Source organism: Neofelis nebulosa, chromosome 4 (assembly GCF_028018385.1).
Source record: "Neofelis nebulosa isolate mNeoNeb1 chromosome 4, mNeoNeb1.pri, whole genome shotgun sequence".
NCBI lineage: Eukaryota > Metazoa > Chordata > Mammalia > Carnivora > Felidae > Neofelis > Neofelis nebulosa.
This window is the reverse complement of record NC_080785.1, coordinates 169,445,918-169,467,455: the sequence shown is the minus strand read 5'-3', so window position 1 is coordinate 169,467,455 and position 21,538 is coordinate 169,445,918. Positions and strand designations below refer to the sequence as shown.

Genomic DNA, 21,538 nt, shown 5'->3' with positions numbered 1-21,538 from the left:
TGGAGAGCACTGCGCCAGGCCGCCCTGCGTGGCGTGGCTTCGTCCCCCGCGAGGGTCCTTGACACCTCCGTGCCTTTGGGAAAAGCTGCTCCCGGGAGGAGGTGTGGGCTCCGGGGCGGGGCCGGCAGCCGGAGGTGCGCGCGCAGCCCGGGCTGGGCACCGTGGGCCACGCCCACGGCCGCCGGGGTTAGGCGAGGTGGGGGGCGGGGCGCTCGCGAGAATTAAGCCCCACCCCCGCGAGCTATTGGCTGGGGCCGCCCCCACGCCGGTGAGTGACAATCGCTCGCGCGGGCGGGGCGCAGCCACCGCTTCCGCCGGGCCATGGGGCCGCGCGTGCTGCTGCCGCCGCCGCCGCCGCCGCCCCTGCTGCTGCTGCTGCTGCTGCGGGCGCTGCTGCTATCGGCGCTGCTGTGCGGGGCCGAGGGGGCCGCGCCCCCGTCGCCGCGCCCGGTGCAGGCCACGCTGTCGCCACCGCCCGCCGTGACGAACGGGAGCCAGCCGGGCCCGCCGCACAACAGCACGCACTCGCGACCGCCGGACTCGCCGGGCTCGCCGCTGCTGCGCTCCTTCTACGTGCTCACGGGCCTCAGCGGCCTGGCCGCGCTCTACTTCCTCATCCGGGCGCTCAGGTGCGTCAGGCGCACGCCGCCCGGCGCGGCCAGTCAGCGTGCGCCTCGCGCCTCACGTGTTGGCCGCGAAGCCCCGCCCCCGCGGGGCGGAGTCGCCGGCGTGGTGCGCGGCCGTCACGTGGCCGGGGTGGGGGGGGGGTGGGGGGGGGTGGGGGGTGGGGGGGTGGGGGGGGGGGCCCGGCGGTGACATCAACCTCGCCGCCTCCGGACGCGGGGGCGCGGCTGCGCCGCGAGGTTGAGGGCGTGCCTCGGCGCCGAGCGGGGCTCGCGGCCTCGGCCTTGTCCCCTTGCGTCCTTCCCCCCCGGCCGGCCGCGCAGGCCTCGGCTGTGTCGTCGTGGGGCTGGCCGCGTGCAGTTTCTCTGTCCTGCCGCCGGAGAGTGGAGGGCTGTGTCCCTCCCCGCGCCCCCCGCGCTAGGGGCTTCCCCGTGCGGCCTCCTTTCCGGGGCTGCCCCTCCAGAGGCCTTTGTCAGCACAGCCGACCGTGCGCAGAGAGCCCCGGCCGGCCCTCCAGTGACTGCGCTGAGTACGTGGCCCTGGACGCGTCCACGGCGGAAGGCTCCCCTCCCTCTCCCGCGGCGGGGCTGGGGGGGGGGGGTCAGGAGCGGGCCTTCTGCCCGAGACGACAGCTCTGCTGATGGCGTCTCTGGCCGACCCTCAAGTCCCGTCGCTGCGAGGCCGCGTTCTCACACTCTTCTCTGTTCTCTGAGACGTCCCGCCCTGCCCCCGGGGTTCCTGGCCCCTGGGCCTCAGCTGTGGGAGCTGCCCAGGGAGGGGCCCGTTTTCTGTCGCTCTCGCTCATGTAGGTGGTGGTTACGAGGCGAAAGAAACACACACTTTGGGCCGGGAGGTTTCGCAGCAGGGCATTGAGGGTCTGGCAGAGGAGGACTCCGGACCGCGGCAGGGTAGGGCGTCAGCCACGCCCGGGACCGCGGCCCAGGATGGCCACCGAGCGGGCCTGGGTCTGCTTCCAGGTTGAAGAAGCCACAGCGGAAGAGGTACGGCCTTCTGGCCAACGCCGAGGACCCCACGGAGATGGCTTCGCTGGACAGCGACGAGGAGGTCGTCTTTGAGACCAGGAATCTGAGATGGTAGCTCAGCCCTCCCCTCAGCCTGCAGGGGCCCCGCTTGGGGAGTCAGGGAGGCTGCCAGCCTGTGAGGTCCATGCGGTGCCCGTGCTGGCCTCCTGCTTTCAGGTCGTGTGGCCTGGGCAGGGCACACCTGCTCCCAGCTCCCATTAGCCGTTTCTTTAAGGTGGGAACAGGCTGCAGCGCTTGGATCGGTGGGCGCTTGCTCTTGGCCTTGGCCTGACCACGAAGGCCGCGATCTTTGTCGGGTGGAGAAGGAACTCCAGGGTGCTGCCGACGGGGTGGGTCGGAAGAGGATGGGGGGCCTGGACACACAGTTAGCAACAGTGCCTGAGCAGGAGTGAGGGCCTGTCCAACCCCCGTGTGTGGGGGGTGCAGGCTACAGACACAGAGGCCGAGAGACCAGGGCACGGTTCTGGTTTTCCAGGCCCCAGAGGGAGGTACTGGTGTGATCTGGGAACTCCTCTGGGTGGGGGACCCCCCCCTCCCCCCTCCCCCCTCCCCCCAATGGACAGGACAGCAGCACCCAACAGGCTGGAGGAGGCAGATCTTGGTGGAGCAGAGTGGGGGGGCCAGACAGCTGAGGCCTCTGCTCATCACTCGAGTGAATCCCAGGCACGGTGGGGTCTCACCCGGTCCCCTTCACCTGTTGCCAGAAGCTCCGGGGAGAGGACAAGAGACGGAACCGGCTCCCCAGCGTCTGGCGTGCCCCACTGACCGCCTGCCGGCTGTGACGCAGACTCCACGAGCTCGCGTGGGTCCTGCCTAGCTCGCCTACTCTGCCTGAGGCCGCCTTGGCCCTTCGCCCAGACAGGACTGTCAAGGATGCTGGGTGGGAACCAGAGAGGCCCTGGAGGCCTTATACAGGACCTTGAGACTGGTGGGGCCGTGACTTGTGCCGTCCGCCCTCCTCGGTGGGGTGAGGCAGCCCCCGGCTACAGCCTGCCGGGGTGTGGGGGGGAGGGGGGGCGCCGGGCGGCCTGAGCGGCCTGTCTGGAAGCATCTTCCCAGCGGGCTGGAGACAATAAAGGCAGCAGTGGTTCTGTGGCCGGCGCTCATCTGTGCGTGGGGCCCGACCCTGGGTGCTAACTCCTGGGCGGTGGGTGGGCAACAGAGCGGGGCTCCGTGTGGGTCCCCGTCCTCCCACCTGTGACCAAGCTGGGCTTCTCTGGACTTGTCCCCAGCTGCCCGAAGGCCCAGTGAGGAAGCCTTCGAGGTAGACGGAGAGAAGGGGGAGATGTGCGCTCCCCTGCTGGGGTAAAGGCCCAGAGAGAACTCCTGTTCCCGTGTCACAGTCCTTGCTCGGGCTCCCTGCTCTGTGCCACCTTAAACCTGGAGCCCTGGTGGTGGAGAGTCAGGGGAGGGGCTGGCCAGCGGCTGCCCAGCCTGAGGTCTCCCCCCGCCCCGCCCCGGGGCTGCCCATTGGTCCATTGGTCCGAGGTGCCACAGCCGTGTCGTTGTGAGGAGCTGCCACCAGGTGGCAGCCTCGTGCCGTCCGGCGTCCCCTGCTGGCCCGCAGAGGGTTGGGTGGGAGAGAGGTGGAACCAAGCTGTTGTACCGGTGGGCTCTCCGTGTCCCCTGCTTCATCCTGAGCCCTGCCTTGTCCCCGTGTCCATGGTGGCGTGGACTGAGCCTGCTGCCTACTAGGGATCTGTCGGCTCTTGGGCCCGTCCACCGCTCAGGCCAGCTGGCCTGCCCTACCACGCCAAGCCTGCATCCCTGCCTACCGCCAGGGCGCAGAGAAGCCATTTCCATCATGTCAGCTGGCCAGCCTTCTCTCCAGCTGGGGTGTTCTGCTCGGGTCCCTAGTCTGCTTCCCTAGGCATCTCTCTTGGCCTTCCCACACTCCAAATCTCACGTTTCACCCTTCTCCTGTGCTGACCAGTTGCTGCCTCCAGGAAGTCCTCCCTGACTGCTCCTCCCATGCTGTTCTTTGGGAGGGTCCCGCACTGAGGGCCCAGCAGGTCCTCTGGGGAAGGTGGCAAAAATGAGGCCAGGCCCCAGAGATGTCCCCCACGCCCTGCCCTTCTGGCTCTGGCTCTTTCTCCACGTGTCCCCCCACCGTGGGTCTCTCCACTCGTCTCTGTCTCTGTTTTTGTCCTTGCGTTTCTTTTTCTGACTCTGAACCTCCTTTGTGTTTCTCTCCACCTGCGTGGTCTCTTTCACTTGGTCTTGGTTTCCGTCTGTCTCTCTGCGTCAGACCCACTGGGACACGCTTTTAACAGGCACGCAGACACCGTCCCCGGCTCTCCCGCCCTGTGATCTGCGCCCCCTTCCCACAGCTCTGAGCGATTTTTCGAGCTTCAAAAGGCACGTTAATTACTCTAATGAGGTCAGGAGAGACCCCGCGCTCTGCCATCCGGAGCTGGGAACACACTGCCTGTCCCCCGTCCCCCGCCCCAAGCCCGGCCGCCGCGCGCCCACCCCAGTCCGGGCAGGGTGGGTGCGCTGCCCGCTTCCCGGCCCTCGTGCCTGTCAGCAGCGGTCTCCACGTCCACCCCCCACCCCCCCAGCGTTAGCGCCAAGTAACTGGCAGCCCCCGCCCGCCGAGGTTACCGCACTGTTAGCAGGAAGTTCTCAGCGGCTAAAAGCCAGGAGAGGGGCCCGTCAGCCCGGGATGAAAGGGGGGCCCCTGTGTGCACGCGGGCGAGCGCGGGAGGGGCTTCCTGTGCTCACAGGCAGGCCCGGTACACGGCGCAGACGCTCACGTGTGGGAGGCACGCAGGACGTGCACATGCACTCGTGTTCGCACACGGGGGTCACCGCAGCGGGACCCTAGCCTGTGCCAGGTCGGGGGGTCCAGACCCACGGCCCAGGCCCCTCCCGGCCCCTCCCGGTACCTCGATTGCCCCGCAGGCCACCACACATGCTGGACGCGGCCAGCGACCAGGTTGGAGTCTCGGGCTCCTGGTTGACGACTCGCTGTGCAGCTTGAGACCCGGCCTGACCCCGGCCTCAGTTGCCCGTCTGGGAAACAGGGACAGGTGGGAGCTGGGCCCGCGTCAGCGGTCAAGGCGGGGCGTCTTCCCGGGACCTGGGGGGCTCCTCTGCCGGCTCCACTCTTTGCACCTGCCGCGCGGGGAGGAGTGGGGCCTCTGAAGACCACCAGAGCCGGGGCGGCAGGTACATTCGGTCCCATTGGTTATTTAGTGAGACACTTCCGCCACGCGGTTTTAGCTTCTTCCCTGGCACTGTGGCCTCTGAAGGTGCAAGGTGTCGGACACTGACCCCAAGCCGCGGGGACTCGCCCTGCGGGCCAGGGGTCGGCCGGCAGCAGGCAGCAGGTGCTGGACCAGGGGTGACAGACACAGGCTAGGAGCCAAGTCTGAGCTTGGCCTTGGCAGGATCCTCCCCAAGTCTGGAGCAGACCCCCGAGCCCGAGAGTGCAGAGCAGGGTGGACAGGGGCAGACCCCATCGGAGACCCTGTCCTGGATCTGAGCCCAGGGCTGACAGCCGACCCTGAATGACCCCTGACTTTCACTGAGCCTTGAGCCCCAGACTGACCCCTGTCCCCAGAGTAAACCTGATCTCTGACCTTTGACTCCAGAGGAAGCTTACTCCAGAATGACCCCTGGCCCCAGCTGACCCCCCCCCCCCCACACACACACACACTGGCTGTACCTGGAGGCTGGGGTGGCCACTGGCCCTGGGAGGGGACAGGGCCTCCTAGGTGCCCACAGTGCCCCCCCCCCCCGCCCCCGTGGGGCAGGAGTCCCCTGGAGCAGCGGGTCCTGTGCCCCCACCCCCACCTCGCCTGGGGCCAGGCCTTGGAGCTGCCCTGCCCTCCCCTCCCCAGGGCCCCGCCTCCAGGAGCGGCCGGCGGGCGCAGGGAGGTTGAATGGGGGACGCGCGCCTTTGTTCCTGTCCCTGCTCTGGCTCTGACCTTGAGAGAGAGACAAGAACAGAAGGAAAACAGCTTCAGCTCAAATCCGCTCGGCAGCGGCAGTGGCGGCTCTTGCCTTGGTGGCCCCTGCATGCAAATGAGCAGCCCCATTGCTGGGCCTGCGCCGAGGCGTCCTCCCTGTGTGGTGTGCCCTTTCTGTTTCCCTGACCCCCTGCAGGCTCACGTCCTGCTGGCTTTGACAGAAGAGACCCCAGCCCCAACTGTGAGGTCCCATCAAGTGGGACAACAGTGGCAGCTTCCAGAAGGTGGGACACTGGGCTGGGCCAGGCTCCACCTCCGTAGCTGTGCAAGGGGGACTTCCTCACTGGGGGCCGCCACCACCCTTGTGCTCTCCAAAGGGCCAGACCCGTCATCCTGGGCTGAGCTGGGCCCGTGTTGCTGGAAGCCCAGGCCCTCACGCCAGGGGTATCCGGAGAGTCTATTTGAAGGGCCGGCCCTGGGACTCGGGTACCCGCAGTCAGGTAAGAGAACAACACCCAGGACAGGCAGGCTGAGTTCTCCAGGGGACAGAGGACCGAGAACCTCCTCGTGGCGGGGGCGTGGGGGCCGGGGGGGTGGCGGGAAGCACGGGCAGGGACCAGCCTTGATGGATGATCAGAATTTGAATGGCACAAAAAAGGGAGGTACTCTCAGGGCACAGCGGAGAGCAAAGGTTGGGAAGGGGTGGGGGGCAGAAACTCAGGCGTCGTGTGGCGTGTGCCCCCCAACACCCTGGAGGGACGTGGCTGGCGTGGGTCCATCCACTTTGCTGGGGTGAAGGTTAGTTTGCCGGTCTCTGGCCTCTAATGGTTCCTGTTTACGAGGACCTGAGACATTCCCTCCCGTGGGGACCTTCTAGTTCAAGGGCTCTGGTCTCACTCTCACCAGGCCTGGGCAAGTGAAACAAATCCAGAGAGGTGGACCCCAGCTGGGCACCACTGGCAGTTTCCAGCCGGCACTTGGTGACATAGTACCTCTATAAACTCAGAGTCTGGTGACAGAGGTTGTGGCATGCATAAGACCGGAAAACGAAGGAACAGGTCCCCAGTGAGCTCCCCAGGAGCCACCACTCTGGGCCTCATCGCTGAAGCCGTGCACTGTGCCCGGATGCCCTTCTCTGTCTTGCTCCCGGGTCGGATTTCATCTGTGTATGGACTTCATCTGCTGTTGGCCTGGATCCTACCTTGGGCGGCTTGGATCCCACCCTGAGTGGCTCGGGCAGATCCCTTGTGTAGTGGGCACCTGTTCTGTGCCCCCCACGCTCAGGAGCTGAAGCAGAGACTGTTGCTCCTTTTCCCAGGAGAGGAAACAGAGGCCCACAGAGGACAAGGGACTGCCCTGAGGTCCCCCAGGGAGGCAGTGGTGGACCAGCCTTTGGACTCGGGCCAGCACGTGCCGAAAACACCTGCCCAGAAGGAACAGGGAGGCATGAAGCTGGTTAGCTCGCCCAGGTTAGGATTTGGGGTCTGGGTTGGAATGACTGAATGACGGCGGGCCCGAGAGGGGGTGAGTCGTCTCTGTGCCTCCTCCTGTCCCGGGGGCCAGGCTCCGCAGACCGCCTTGCTGTCCTGAGAGGACAGCAGGGGACCCTTGTGAGGATGATGGGGGCGGCGGTGGTGGCTCGAGGCCCCCCGGAGTTGCGCGTCTCTGGGGGGGGGCGGGGAGGGGGGCAGGACCCCAGGGCTGCCCCCGGCAGGCAGCCCCACCGGGAGGGACGAGGGACGAGTCGCGGACGGTCTGGCCCGGGGTGGGGGGTGGGGTGGGCGCGGCGGAGGCAGGAGGGGGGCCATCCCCCCACCCCCGCCCGGCCCCCCCGCGTGGCCGGGGCGCGGCAGGAGGGGGCGCCCGCGGCCCTCCCGGCGCTCGGGCGGGACAAAGGCCGGAGCCCCGGCCCCTCCCCGGCGGCTGCGGCGGCGGCCCGCGCTGCGAGAGTCCGCGCGGCCGGGGGGCCGGCGCCCGGGGAGGACCCCCGGCGCCCCGCCCGCCCGCCCGCCGCCTGCCTTCTCGGCGCCCGAGGTCGCGCGCGCACGGGCGGGGGGGGGGGGGGGGCGGCCGGGGATCTCCAAGCGCCGTTGCGCCCTCCTCCCGCCCGCCCCGAGCCCGCCCGCTCGGCGGCGGCGGCGGAGGAGGCGGAGACCGCTGGCAGGCGGCGGCCAGGCGAGCGCGGCGGCCGGACCGGGGCCATGGCGCCCGCGCAGCGCCCGCTGCTGCCGCTGCTGCTGCTGCTGCTGCCGCTGCCGCCGCCGCCGCCGCCCTTCGCGCGCGCCGAGGACGCCGCCCGCGCCAACTCGGACCGCTACGCCGTCTACTGGAACCGCAGCAACCCCAGGTGAGCGCGGCCGCGCGCGGGGAGGCGGCGCCGGGGGCCCCGGGCGTCCCCCGCCCCGGCCTCCGCGCCCCGGGCTCTGGGCGGCCCCCGAGCGCGCTCCGCCTCGGGGGCGGGGGCGGGGGGCGCCGGCGGGCCCCGGCGGGAGCCCCCAGGGAGTTCCGGCGCCCCGGAGTTCGGGGCGCTCCCGCTCCTCGTGCATCCTCCCCCCCGCACACGCGCAGGGCGCCCCACCGGACGCCCTGCGCGCCCAGAGCGCCGCCAGCCCCCGGAGTTCGGGGGGGAGGGGGGGGACCCTCCGAAGCTGGGCGGCCCCGAGTTCCTTTCCCGGACTTGGGGGTCCCCCATCCTGGGGCCTCTCCGGGGACGCCTGCCGGCGTCGGAGTTCGTGGAGATCCCCCGGGGAACCTCATCGCCGAACTGTGCCGGGTGGGGACCGCGGCCTCCCCCTCCCCCCGGGGCAAGGGGTCCGTGGGCGCGTCCTCCGGGTGGGTCCCCACGTGGTGAACTCGGGGAAGTTGATCTGTTCCTCCCTACCAAACCAGGACCGTCTTCGCTCCAGGGGGCCCAAGGTCCTAGCTTTGTAGAGGTGGGGAGACTGAGGCACCCAGGAGCGGTCCTGGGAGTCTTGGCCCGGCGGCATCCTCTCCCGTCCTCCCGGTGCTGATGGGGAAACTGAGGCACAGAATGCACGTGTGGCTGGCTCAAGGTCACGGTGAGGGGAGAGGAGCGGAGGTCGGGACCCAGGTGGCCTCGTGCCCAGCCTGCTACGCCTGGCTGCGGTGTCCTGGCCGCCCGTGCAACCCCTTCGGCGCCCAGCGCAGTTTGGGGGGCAGCCGGAGTCCTGGCTAATCCGACTGAGAAAAGTTTGCTGGTAACTGACCATGTCCTGGATATCTGCAGAAGCCTCTGGGCCACCGCCGGCTCTCCAAGGCCGGGGGGCCCACGGGAGATGGGGTTTGGAGCCCAGCACTCCGAGGGGTCAGCCCCAGCACCCAGGCTCCCACGGCGTTCCCAGGGCCGGCTGGGCTGCGCATGGGAGTGAGGAGGCCAGCCTCTCTGCTTCCTGCCCCTCTGCCACTGGTCACTTTCTCTCCCTTTCAAGTGCCGGTCAAGACACCCTCACTGTCCTCTGCCATCCCGTTACTGTCGGGCAGAAAGTTGCATAAAGGGCCGTCTTTGAGGCAGGCTCTGGGACAAGGGTAGCCACTGTCCTGCCGTGGGGGGCAGGGAGCGCACCCAGACGCCCCCCTCAGTTGCTCAGCTGTGGGGTTGGGCCCCGGGGCTGAGGGCCGAGACCCCGGGCTGCACAGGGACAGTCAGGCCACCGCGGAGCGGGTTCCCTGGCCGCCTTGCCCTGCTGGTCACATGTGGGTTTGATTAAGGCTCTTCCCTGCGGCCGAGCGGGGGAGCCCAGCGGGCAGCGCCTCCCCGGCCCAAGTTTTTGGTTTCAGCTTTGGAATCTCCGTCCCAGGCATGGCCTGTCCTTTGTTCTAGCAAACGCCAAACACACGAGGAGCCTCGAATGGGGACGGAAGGGGGTGGTTGGGGCTGCCTGCCGCCCCACCTGCCACAGGGCTGTGGACAGGATCCCGGCCGGGGGGTGGGGACGAGGCAGCCCCAGGTGCCCGGCTCTGGCCTCACACCCGAGCGCCTCCTGCTGCTGACCTGACAGTCCTGTTCCGACCAGCTGCCCGAGGGCCTCGGTGGCCCAGGGACCTCTCCGGAGGTTCGCTGCCCGGGGCCGGCTGGCCTGGAACCTGCAGCCGGTGACAGGGTGCGTGTCGGACACGGGAGGAGGGGCGGTGTCGGGCCTCGGGTCCAAGGGCACCCAGGAATGGTGATTTCCCCGGGGGCGGCTGCCCAGGGCAGAGGTGCAGGGTCCGCGAGCAGGCCTGGAGCTGGCGGCAGTCCCGCGGGTAGAGACGAGAGACCCGGCTGGGTTAGTAACGGATCGGTGCGGCGGCAGGTGGAGGAGATGGGGGGGGGGGTGCCCAAGAGAAGGGGCGCACACAAAAGGCACAGCAGGGAAGGGGTCAGAGCCAGGGTTGGGCACACTGGGGTGGGGGGCAGGCGGTCGTGCGGGAGCTGGAGGGACGGGTGTGCTCATGTGGGGAACGGACAGGCAGTGGCGCGGTGAGGCCGGCCACGCGTGCCCGGGCCGGCCTCGTACCTGCACCAAGGTAGTAAGTATGTGGCTCTGTTTTCCCAGTCACATCCTCCTGCCGCGCAGCGCATGTCCTGCGCACACGCGGCTGGTGGACGTGGCCGAGCGAGCCCCGCACCCACCATCACCGCCGCGGCAGGGTGGGGCCCCGCTGTCCGGGTCACCCCCGCAGGCGGGTCACCCCCGCAGGCCGGCCGCGCGCCGGCTCCTCCCTGGTCCTTGCACCTGTCCGCGGCCGGGTGGGGCTGGGCCCTCCGGCGGGGCCGCATGTGCCGCCGCGGGGGGCTCGTGCTGTGTGTGTGGGGAAGGTCGGCGCGCCTCCGGCTCAGGCTTCTGTGTCTCCGCCTGTGTCGCCGCGTGCACTCGCGTGCTCTTTCCCGCGGCGTGCAGGGGTCGCTCACACACACGCCTGCGTGGCAGGGTGACGCATGTGCCTCCCGGCTCTGACATGTTTGCACACGCGCGTGCGTGATTGTGCCAGAGTGCGTGCACGTGTTCGCACGGCGCGTCTGCGCGTGGAATGCGCGTGCCCGGGGGTGCGCGTGCCCGTCCGCGTGTGCGTGTCTGCACCGGGGAGGACGGGGGGGGGTGTGTGCGTGCGGGGCGCGCACACGTGTGTCTTTAGCGCATCTGTGAGCGGAGGGCACGCGTGTGGCTGCGCGTGCGGCCCGGCCCCGGCCGTCCCAGGGCCCCCGGTGAGGGGGCGGACGGTTCCGGCGATGGCGGCACGGCTGGCTCTCCTCCTCTGTCCCCTCCTCGAGCCGGGTGGGTCCTCGCCGGGGGACTGTGCAGGGCGCCCGCTGTCCCCGAGTCCCCCCACCCGAGTGGCGAGCGCGGGCCTGCCCGTGCTCGTGGTGCCGATGCGGGCGGGGGCTGTGGGCCCGGAACAAACCCGCACCGGGCGGCTCGGGGCCGCGGGAGCGTTTGAAGGGGGCTGCGTGTGCTTCCGCGTGTGGGGGTGCAGATAGGAAAATGGCAACCGGAGAGGGTCTTTCCCACGGTGGAGGCGTCGGGCCTCCCTGGTCCCCGTGGCGCTGCAGCCCTGCCCGCGGCCCGGGGAGAAGTGGCTTTGACCGGGTGATGCCATATTTTGCTGTAGGAGGGTTTTTGGTTTTGTTCGAGAGAGGTCAGTCTGCCTGGCTTTCAGAGCTTGGAGGGCGAGACCGCTTGGGTCTGGGCACCCGAGGCCTGAGGGTGGGGCCCGGGGGTGCCGCGGGGAGCCCGGGCCCGAGCTCAGGCAGGGGGCTGGGCCGCCCCGAGCCTCCGCGTCTCCGTAAGTGGGGGCCGACAGGTGTGGCGGTCAGCAGACGGTGGCCGGGCCCTTGTGGCCGGGCAAGGCCCCGGCGTGACCCCAGGGGCTCAGACGTCCCCGACAGAGAGGGAAACCGAGGCAGCTCCTGCGGGTGAACACAGGGGCTTCTGGGGCTGGACCCCAAATCTGCATGGACAGCGACGGTCCAGCCCGAAGGACAGGGCAAGAAACAGCTGAGGGGGCCGGGGGGGGGGGCAGTTCTGAGGGCCGCCCCCCCCCCTCCCCCCCACTACGGGCCTGGGCAACTTCTGTCCGGGTCTGCCTCTGGGGTCTGATGGGCAGCTGGGCCTTCCCTGTCCCCAGCCTCGGTGCCTCCCCTTGGGGCGCTGTGCCTGCGTTGGCTCTGGCAGCTCTGACCTCCGGGCCTCCCCACACGTCTCCGTGAGGTCTGCGGGTCCCTCGGGGTCACCCGTGGACGTGGTTCTTGGGGCAGCACATGCGTTCACGGGGTCTGGGGGGGCGGTGTTTCTGAGGGCCCGGCCGTCTCCTTCTATCGGCCCGTCCCGCAACCCCTAAGCCAGGCCCGCACCCCTCTCCTTATCCTCAGGAGCGGGAGACGCGGCCAGCCTTGCCCCGTGGCGTGGCTTTGGGGGGACTTTTCTCCTTTGGAGATGGGTCCAGGGGGAGGGCTCGGCTGTGCCCCCCCCCCCCCGGACCCCATGCCACGTCTTGGCCTCCACACGGATGACAGCTAGGTGCACCGGCACAGCTCGGTCCCCACGTCAGCCACACTTTGGCAGGCCAGCCCTGGCCGGGGTCTCACCCCCATGCCTGCTCTCTTGCGCCCTGGGGGCTCGGCTGCCACGCCTCGGTCGCCCTGTTGGACCTGGGGATTTTGGTTTCAAGCAGCTCCGTTCACTACACGAGCCAAGTTGCCCCCTCGGCCGGCCCAGCCACAGCCATACACCCGTCCGATCTGCCCACCCCGTTATGCCTCCCTTTCATGGACCCAGAGACAGTGACTCACCCATGGCTCCGGGGAAGGCGGGCCGGTCGGGCTGTCCCCAGTCCTAGAGGCTGCTGCGTCCAAGGCCGGCTAAGGACACTGGGGGGTGGGGGCGGGGGGGTCCAGGACAGCCACGTCCTGTGTGCTGCTGACCCCGGGGCCCAGAGGCGGGGCTGACCTCTGGCTTCAGCTCCGGGGTCAGGTCGTTGCTTCAGTTACCCACCCCCTCCGCACACAGCCTCCCCGAGGCTGACCCCGCACCACCTGGGAGCCCGTGTTTCTCTGAGGCTCCCCCCAGCACCGGAGCTCCCCCCCCCCCCCCCACCCCTCGCCGCAGCAGAAGGAAGGTGGCCAGGCCTCAGGTGGGGAATGTCTTCTCGACCCCTCAGAAAGCTGGGGGTGCGTGCCGAGGTCTTGGGCCTCGCCGGGGATGGCGGTGGGGAGGGGCTGACCCTGCCCCGGCCTGGGCCTCGGCGGGACCCTGCTGCCCACCCAGGGCCCGCCTGGGTGTGTCCTTCCCTGGGGTCTTGGTCACTAGGCGGCGTGATTGGGTTCAGACCAGGGAGCTGGTCCCAAGTGCAGCTGGCAGGGTGGGCTTCAGCTTGCTGGCGCCTCACCCCTGCCTCAACTTCTAGTCTGGGGGGGTGGCACAGCCCTCCCCACTCCCATTTTGGGCGAGACTCCTAATTAGTTGCTTTGCTATTAGCGTCTAATGACTTGACAATGGCCCGATTGGAGCTAATTAGCTGCGGGGTAGGGGTGGGTTTGGCGGGCAGGCTCGGGTCGCCAGGGGCTGGGAGGGCTGCCTGGAGGAGTGCACGTTGGCAGCAGCCGGCAGGGTGAACGAGAGTGGGGGTGAAGGTGTGGCACGGGAGGGGAAGGGCTGTACTCTGAAAGCCTCAGGAGCCCTCTGTCTGGGAACCCGTCCCAAGTCAGTCATTAACCCCTTAGTGAGAGTTTTTATCTCTCTCTGCTGCTCCCATGGAGCATTTGCATATCAGGCTTCCTCACTAATGGAGAAAATGAAAGCTTTGTCTTGCTTGCACCGGCTTGGTTTTGGGGTTGGGCCCTTCCCCCCGCACAGGCGCCACCCTGAGTAGGGGCCAGGCGCCCGCCCCTGGTTTGCCCGCCAACTTGGAACCGGGAAATGCCAACGCAGCAAGGCCATCGCTATTTTAGAGCCGGGGAGGGGAAAACAATGGTCCGCTTAGGCAGCCAGAGCTGGGGGGGTGGGGGCTTCTTCTGGGACGCACCTGCCAGGGGTCCTCACCCCATGTGTGGGTCACCGTCTGCTCCCTGTGACTCTGGCACCTCAAAGACCTTGAATCTTTGGCCTTTGTTTGATCAACAAACGTGCGGAGGCACTGTGCACGAGGCCTGTGCCGGCAGTGAGGGAAAGGGGTGGAGAAGGAGGCTGGCCCCCAGGGTCCGGGGCGGGTGTGTGGGGGGGACAGACAGCAGACTGTGTAAAGGTAAAAATATGATGATGTTGGAATGAGATATGTGATGAGGTGGAGGAGGCGGGAGAGAGCAGGCTGGGCAGAGGAGCACATGCAAAGGCCCTGGGGTGGGAACCGGAGCAGCCAGAAGGCTGGTGTGGCTGGAAGGAGGGAGCTGGGGGCAGATGGGGGACAACTTGGGTGGAAACAGTGAGGCCATACGGGCCTCGTGACCCGGGAGGACCGTGGGTTTTATTCTGAGCGATGGGGGAGCTCTGAGTCAGCGAGTCAGTGGGTCTGATTTACACTCAGAAAAGCGAGCCCCGGATTTGGGGAGGCCAGGAGACTGGCCCGCCTGGCGGGGCCCAAGCATCCAGCCTCTGAGCCAGCAAAGCAGCCTCGCTTTTGGACGTTTTTCGGGAGATTAAACGGGAGAGGAGAACGATATTGGTCCAGTGCAGGGGAGGCAGACACCATGGACAAGCACGGGCAGGGGTGGGGTGGGGAGTCTGCGATGCCCCGGCAGCCCCACCCTCGAGTCCATGCGTCTTGCGAGGCTCCGCAGAGAGCTGAGCTCTTCCCTTTCAGGCTGAGCATACATCCCTGCAGCAGAGGCCAGGGAGGAGAGGGGAAACTGAGGACCAGAGGGGGCCGGGGCCTGCACGGCGGCCGGTCCTGTACGCCCCCTCCCCCCACACCATGGTTTCCCCACCTCCACCTCCCCTGCAGGGTCGGGCCTGGGTGGTCCTGGCAGGCGCTTGGCCACGGCTGTCATCGATTGGCTGATCAATGGGGCTTTCAATGGGCTGGGAAGGAGCGAAAACGACTTTTGAAAAAGCCTGGAGTGGCTTTTGCATCGATCTCGCCCAAGCGGCCAGAGAACACAGCCAGTCCGTGAGACACCCGTGCTTGGCCAGCCGAGGGGCAGCCCAAGGGATGGGCACGGTCGCTGCCTAACCCTGCCCCAGCCTGACCCTGCTATGAGCCTGACCCTACCCCAGCCTGACCCTGTCCCTACCCCAGCCTGACCCTGTCCCTGTCCCAGCCTGACCCTGACCCTGCTTTGAGCCTGACCCTGGTCCTGACCCTGGCCCTGCTGTGAGCCTGACCCTGACCTAGCCCGACCCTGGTCCCAGCCTGGCCCTGCTGTGAGCCTGACCCTGACTCTGCTCCAGCCTGACCCTACCCCAGCCTGACCCTGTCCCTGTCCCAGCCTGACCCTGGCCCTGCTGTGAGCCTGACCCTGACCTAGCCTGACCCTGGTCCCAGCCTGACCCTGCTGTGAGCCTGACCCTGACCTAGCCTGACCCTGGTCCCAGCCTGACCCTGCTGTGAGCCTGACCCTGTCCCTATCCCAGCCTGATCCTGACCTTGTCCAAGCCTGACCCTGACCCTGTCTCAGCCTGGCCCTGCCCCAGCCTGGCCCTGCTGTGAGCCTGACCCTGACTCTGCTCCAGCCTGACCCTACCCCAGCCTGACCCTGTCCCTGTCCCAGCCTGACCCTGACCCTGCTCCAGCCTGATCCTGTCCCAGCCTGACTCTGACCCAGCCTGGCCCTCTTATGAGCCTGACCCTGACCCTGCTTTGAGCCTGACCCTGGCCCTGAACCTGGCCCTGCTGTGAGCCTGACCCTGACCTAGCCTGACCCTGGTCCCAGCCTGACCCTGCTGTGAGCCTGACCCTGACCCTGTCCCAGCCTGACTTTGGGCTGCCCTGCCTCTGTGCAGGGCCTGCTATGTACACAACTGGTGTTCTCAAAGACTGTCCCCACTGTACAGAGTTGGAAACTGAGGCTTGAGACGAGAATGAACCACAAGACCTAGCTGGGTGCAAGCCCGAGCCTGAACACAGAACTATCTGCAGCCCCCAACTGACCTCCACTCCCTGAGTCTCTCTGCTGTATTCACTGAATCTGCAAACAGCGTCCCACTTCTGTGGGGGTGGGCAGAGCTCCCCATTCCTGGGCGGTCCGAGAGCAGGGAAGGGCTGGAGGTGAGTCTGCTCCCTCCGACTCTCCGAGCTGGAATTCTCGGGAGTCTGCGCCTCAGCCGCAGACTTGACATCCTCCGAGATCTCCTGTGTCAGGTTGGGAAACTGAGGCACGAGTGAGCAAGGTCTCTCGCTGCCTCACTCCCCCCTCTGGGGTCCCCGGAGCCGCCCTGACCTGGCACAGAGCCTCCGGGCTGCAGGGGGGCAGCCAATGCCGGCTGATAATCCTGCCCCCCCCCCCCAGTTGCTCGGCATGGGGGCCGCACCTCGGCTCCCTCCCGCGGACTGTGCCACAGAGGCGTGGCGTGGCCAAGCTGGGGTCCAAGCAGCCTGGGCCCCTTCTGCTGTCGACCCTCACTGGGCCTCAGTTTCCATGCCTGTACGGAGAGGGAGAAGGGGCTTCCCACCCCTCCTCTGCTTTTAGGCCTTTTATGTGCTAATAAAGCTCCTCTCCGGAGGCCCCCTTGTCCCTCCTCGGTCCAGGCTGCGTTTACATGACAGGGACCCAGGAGACCACGTCCGGGAGATCTAAGGGCTCCTGTCGCTGTGGCCTGAGGCGGTGATGGTGGGGGGAGCTGACTTCCATCCTCGCCAGACGAAGCTGGGTCTGGGGGGGGCTCCCCAAGGCTGCGTGCACAGGCTGCCTGACAGTTGGGACCTCCAGGGCAAAGGCTGGGAAGCGGGGCTGAGGGGCGGAGGCGGCAGGGGTGGGGGAACCTGGTGAGGTGACCGGGAGGTTGGGGGGCAATTGTCAAGTCGCAGAGGCCCTGGAGGGAGATCCCCGGACTTGCTGGAGTCATACTGGATGTAAGGAGTTGAGGCTGGGGGCGGAACCCAGAGCACCTCTGAGCTGGGCTGGGGCGACCTTCACGCCAAACCCTGCCCACCCCCCCCCCCCCCCGCAAGGAAACTGACGCTAGGAGAGGGGTCCAGAACACCCAGCTCCAGGCCCCACCCACCTGTGCCGCCTTGGCAGTCAGATCTGCCGAAGAAGAGCTACGGGGGCTGCCTGTGGTGGGCAGCCTGGGGGCTGCCTGGAGGAGGGGACGTGGCAGTCAAGCAGTAACGTTTATTTGGAGAGGGACTTCGTAACGGGGAGCGGGGGCAGCTTGTGCCGGCCCCGTCACGGAAGGGCCCGGACGCGCGGCCTACGGGAGGGAGGCTGGGTCCCGGGGGCTCCGCACCTGCTGCGTTGCATGCGGTTACCCAGAATGCCCGGCGAGGCGACCGCCCCTCCTCCCCCGACGCCCGCCTCGTGGCGGGCGGGAGGCTCCGGGCGGCCTGGGGGGGGAGGGGGTGGGGGTGGGGCACGTGGGCCCGCGCCGGCCCCGCCCCCGGCCCGGCCCGCAACCGCCGGCGCTGACCCGGTGCCCCTCGTGCTCCCCGCCCCCCCCCCCGGCCTCCCCGCGCGGACCGCGGGGCCCAGGTTCCACGCGGGCGCGGCGGACGACGGCGGGGGCTACACGGTGGAGGTCAGCATCAACGACTACCTGGACATCTACTGCCCGCACTACGGGGCGCCGCTGCCGCCGGCCGAGCGCATGGAGCACTACGTGCTGTACATGGTCAACGGCGAGGGCCACGCGTCCTGCGACCACCGGCAGCGCGGCTTCAAGCGCTGGGAGTGCAACCGGCCCGCGGCGCCCGGGGGGCCGCTCAAGTTCTCGGAGAAGTTCCAGCTCTTCACGCCCTTCTCCCTCGGCTTCGAGTTCCGTCCGGGACACGAGTACTACTACATCTGTGAGTGCGGGGGCGGGGGGGGGGGGCGGGGGTGCAGGAGGGGGGCCGGGGGTGCCTGGGGGGTGGGGTCTGGCCCAGCCTTGGCCTCTGTGTCTCCCGGGTCAAGCGCTTGAATGGAATCATCCTTCTCGCAAGCCCCAGAGGCCTCACTATCTAGAGTTCCCATTTTCAGATGGGGAAACTGAGGCTCAGAGTGGGGCTGAGGTCACAGACCCGCAGATGCCCCTCTGTGACCTGTCTCTGGATCAAGCCACTGGGCCTTTGGGCTCCACCATCAACTTGCGGGCACTGAGATCAGGGGTGGTCACTGCCCCCCCCCGCCCCCCCCCCCCCCCCCGGAAACGGGTGTAGGGACTCTGGTGGGGGAGGGGAGCATGGTCAAAGCCAGGGGCGAAGGCAGAGCTCGGGTTCTGCCCATCACACCCTGGCTTCGGCAGGGAGCTCCCAGGCCCTCCCCCGGCCACCCTCCCCCACCATCTCCCCCCCACCAGGCCCACCTGGCCCAAGATTCCCCGAGGACTGTGGGAGCTGCTTTTCAGGGCTTGGGGACCCTCAGGCACAGCCCCGCCGGGCGAGTGGGCGGGGCTGAGGGAGGCTGTCCCTGGCTCTGCTGCACATGGGAGGGGGGAGGGATTCCAGGGGCATCCTTCTTCCTCCCCCTAAAGTGCCAATGGCAGGGTCTGGGGACAGGACGCTGCTGTGCCCTTGGCAGCCCGTTACTCTGCAGGGACTTAGCCAGGAACGCGGGAGTCTAGGCGTTGTCCCCACCGGCATGGGGGCATCGGGGAGCCCGCGTTGGTGTGGGGCTGATGCCTCTGCAGAGCCACTGCGACCCCGAGGGGCACGGAGATCCCCATCTCTCGGCCTCGTGGGGGCCCGCAGGGAGCCAGGTGGGGCGCGGGGTCCGCCCCTGGGGCTGTGGGGAGACGCAGCCCCTCGCTACCCTCCTTCCCGCTGCGTCACATTAAACTCTGTGAGGCTTCGTTCTTTCCGCTCTACTTGGATTTTTCTTTCCTTTTAATTCAAGGAAGAAGCGGGTGGAGGAAGGGAGAAGGTGTTTAAATTAAGGCCTCGTAATACGAGAAAAATTACATTTTTCTTTCCAGGACGGGAGTTTCATAAAGATAATTATTGTAATTACTCTATGACGAATGTTATTTTTATTCCACGCTTTTTTGTCTTCATCTTCCAGCGTGAGGGGCTTCTGGGGGGCGGGCAGAGGCACTGGCCACCAGGAGGACAGGGGGACGGGCCTGAGCGTGTCCGTGTGCCGGGTCGTGCACACGGGGTGGGGGGGGTGTGCCCGTGCCGTCGTCACACGTGAACCGCCGTGGCCCCCACTGGGCTTCAGGCCTCCTTCCCCTCCGTACCCTGGTCCCCAGGCCGCCTCCCGCATGACTCACAGCTGTGGTGTGACCCCGGCCCCTCCGGGAGCTTCCGTGGGCCGTGTGGGCCGAGAGGCAGGGAGCAGGAAGGGTGGAACGCTTCGGCCCCCCCGTGACCTCCAGCAGGGTGCGTCCCTCTCCGCGCGAGGTGGGCGCGTAGCCTGTCTCCCAGGGGTGACTGGCTTCTGGGAGCCCCCAGATGGAAGCGATCATTTCCAGAGCACTCACTGTGCGACGCACGAGGCCCAGATAGGGGGTGAGTTGCCCACAGACACCAGAGAGCAGGTATTCGATCCCAGATCAGTCATTTGGTGACACTGATTTTTTTTTTTTTTTTTTTTTTCTGACCGGTTAAAAACATTTTCATTCAACACCTTCGAACTTTGCTCTGTGCTGCCTTGGGGTGACGTGGAACCAGACACAGGCACCCCCAGTCTCTGGGGTCGGGGTTCAGCGGAGGGAGGGGCAGGGGAAGTATGCGGGAGGACTTCTGGGAAATAGAGGGCATTGTGTCTAGGGCTTTGAGGTGTGGTTAGGAGTTTTATGGGCGGAACCTCCCGTAGCCTTGTAGCCTTGGGTCGGGGTCGAGTTACCAGTGTGGGGAAGGGGATGTAGCCCCAGGAGGTCTCTGGCACTGAGAGCCCCCTGCTCCACAACCCCCACCCCCCTCTCTTCCAGCTGCCACACCGCCCAATGCTGTGGACCGACCCTGCCTGAGGCTGAAGGTTTACGTGCGGCCAGCCAGTAAGTGCTCGGGGCATCGTGCAGGGTTTCACCCCCCACCCTTGTGTCCCGAGCCCACAGAGCCCACGGAGGGCTCGGCAGAGCCAGGGGGTGGTCCCAACACAGCCCGGGGAGTCCCTCAACCTCAGCGATGGCGGGGGCGGCTCCTGACCCCGAGCCTCAGTCTCCTCACGTGTGAACAAGGACGGCGTTTCAGACCTTCGGGACTGAGGGTGAAGTCCGTGACCGGGCCCTCTGCTGAGGCCGTGGCTCCCTTCATCCAAGAGTGTAGGCCAAAGGGCCCACGTTCTGAGCTCTTGAAGCATCAAAGCCACACGCAGAGAAGGGGGGGGCGTCTCCGCAGCCTTGTGACTTCACCCAGGCGCCGGACACGCATTTGGCACCCGCTGTTTGCCATGCTCTGCACAAAAGGCACAGCCCCGACCGAGATGGACAGAAATGTCCGGGTCTGGGAGGGACAGCTGAGGCAGACTGTGGGCGTGGGGGTGCAGCCCCGTGGGGAGGGGGGCCACCTGCTGACCATCCTGCCTCCGTGTCCCCCCAGACGAGACCCTGTACGAGGCCCCGGAGCCCATCTTCACCAGCAATAACTCGTGCAGTGGCTTGGGCGCCTGCCAGCTGGTCCTCAGCACCGTCCCTGTGCTGTGGACCCTCCTGGGCTCCTAGTCCCGGCCCACCTGGATGCCCCGCCTAGAGACCAGCTAGAGACTCCGTTTCTCCCACGACTGGTGCTGCCCTGCCAGGCAGGGGGGGGGGGGGGGGGCTGTCCACCGCCCCAGGGCCAGCCCTGGGGGGCGCGGCTAAAGGCCCTGATGCCTGAGAGGCCGGGTGTCTGTCCAGCCCCCCGGCCAAGCCATTCCTTCCAGGGTGCCGGAGAGCCCAAGAACCTCTCGCTAGGGCTTTTCTTTCACGGCGGAATCAGAAAGACTTGAGTTTTTAATTTAATTTATTCCTTGCTGTTGCCGGTAACTTTGGGAAGGAGACAGAGTGGATGCTGCGTGGGTCCCTGGCCCCCCCGGGGCACGGGGATCGGGAGACCCCTGGTCTGGTCGACCCTCCAGGTGCCCTGGGACAGGCCGGTCTGAGACGGAAGGGGCCGGGGATGCGTGCCCCTAATTCCGGCCCAGGAATCAGAGCCCACCTCAGACCCCACCCCCACCCCCCACCCCCCACTCCCCACTCCCCCCCCACCTCCTCCCTCCAGGGTGCCTCACCAGAGAGCCCCGTGTGGAGCCCTGGCCCCATCAGAGCCCCCGCCCCCACGTCTTAGAACCGCTTAGGCCCCGCCCGGTCCCCCCAGCCTCACCCGCTTGCCCCCGAGGCCCAGAAGACGTGACATTTCTGTAAATAGAGCCAGCAAGTATATACTGTGATTTATTTTTACTGTATTCCTAAGGATGGCCTGGAAAGTTTCTTTTTTTCTTACCCCTTCATGGGAGGGGGGCACTTTTATTTTGCTGGGGGGGGTGGGGGGACTTTTTAGAGTAGAAGCCGCACTTCGCAATAAGCTCGTGTGTCTGTCGGAGCCCCTGCCCCTACTCTCCGAACTAATAACGTTTGTAAGAGAAAAGAAAACAGGACAAAAGGAAACACGGGGGCCACCACCAAGAAAAGACACCCCCCCCCCGACACTTTAAAGAAGCAAACCGCATTTATACAGATTTCATATTTCCTACCCGCCTTTCCTGATCTGTGTTTTATATATATTATATATAAATATATATGGTGCGAGGCCGCCAGGAGACGGCTCCTGGATGCCGGGTGGGGGGCTTTTGTAGGGGGCATCGTGGGCGGGTGGTGGCGTCACGCCCGGAGCTGGCGACCGGGACCCCCCCCTCCATTACAATCAACTTTGGATTCTGTATTTTTTTATAATAAAATGAGCGTAAAC

The 21,538-nt window shown here is 67.2% G+C and overlaps 2 protein-coding genes across 3 annotated transcripts; both read left to right on the top strand.

The window, feature by feature from the left end:
* Nucleotides 1-115: 115 nt before the first annotated feature.
* Nucleotides 116-2,357, top strand: FAM174C (family with sequence similarity 174 member C). The gene is made up of 3 exons (XM_058728567.1): nucleotides 116-629; nucleotides 1,602-1,718; nucleotides 1,882-2,357. The coding sequence occupies exons 1-3, from the start codon at nucleotides 322-324 to the stop codon at nucleotides 2,057-2,059; spliced, it is 603 nt and encodes a 200-aa protein (XP_058584550.1). The 5' UTR covers nucleotides 116-321; the 3' UTR covers nucleotides 2,060-2,357.
* A 3,151-nt stretch (nucleotides 2,358-5,508) lies between these two features.
* Nucleotides 5,509-21,322, top strand: EFNA2 (ephrin A2). Of its 2 annotated transcripts, XM_058728561.1 has the most exons (5): nucleotides 5,509-6,081; nucleotides 6,900-7,050; nucleotides 17,205-17,518; nucleotides 19,582-19,647; nucleotides 20,192-21,322. In XM_058728561.1, the coding sequence occupies exons 1-5, from the start codon at nucleotides 5,691-5,693 to the stop codon at nucleotides 20,311-20,313; spliced, it is 1,044 nt and encodes a 347-aa protein (XP_058584544.1). In that variant the 5' UTR covers nucleotides 5,509-5,690; the 3' UTR covers nucleotides 20,314-21,322. The 2 variants fall into 2 exon arrangements, with proteins under 2 accessions (XP_058584544.1, XP_058584543.1); XM_058728560.1 differs by lacking the exons at nucleotides 5,509-6,081; nucleotides 6,900-7,050 and adding an exon at nucleotides 7,400-7,928.
* The last annotated feature ends 216 nt before the right edge of the window (nucleotides 21,323-21,538 follow it).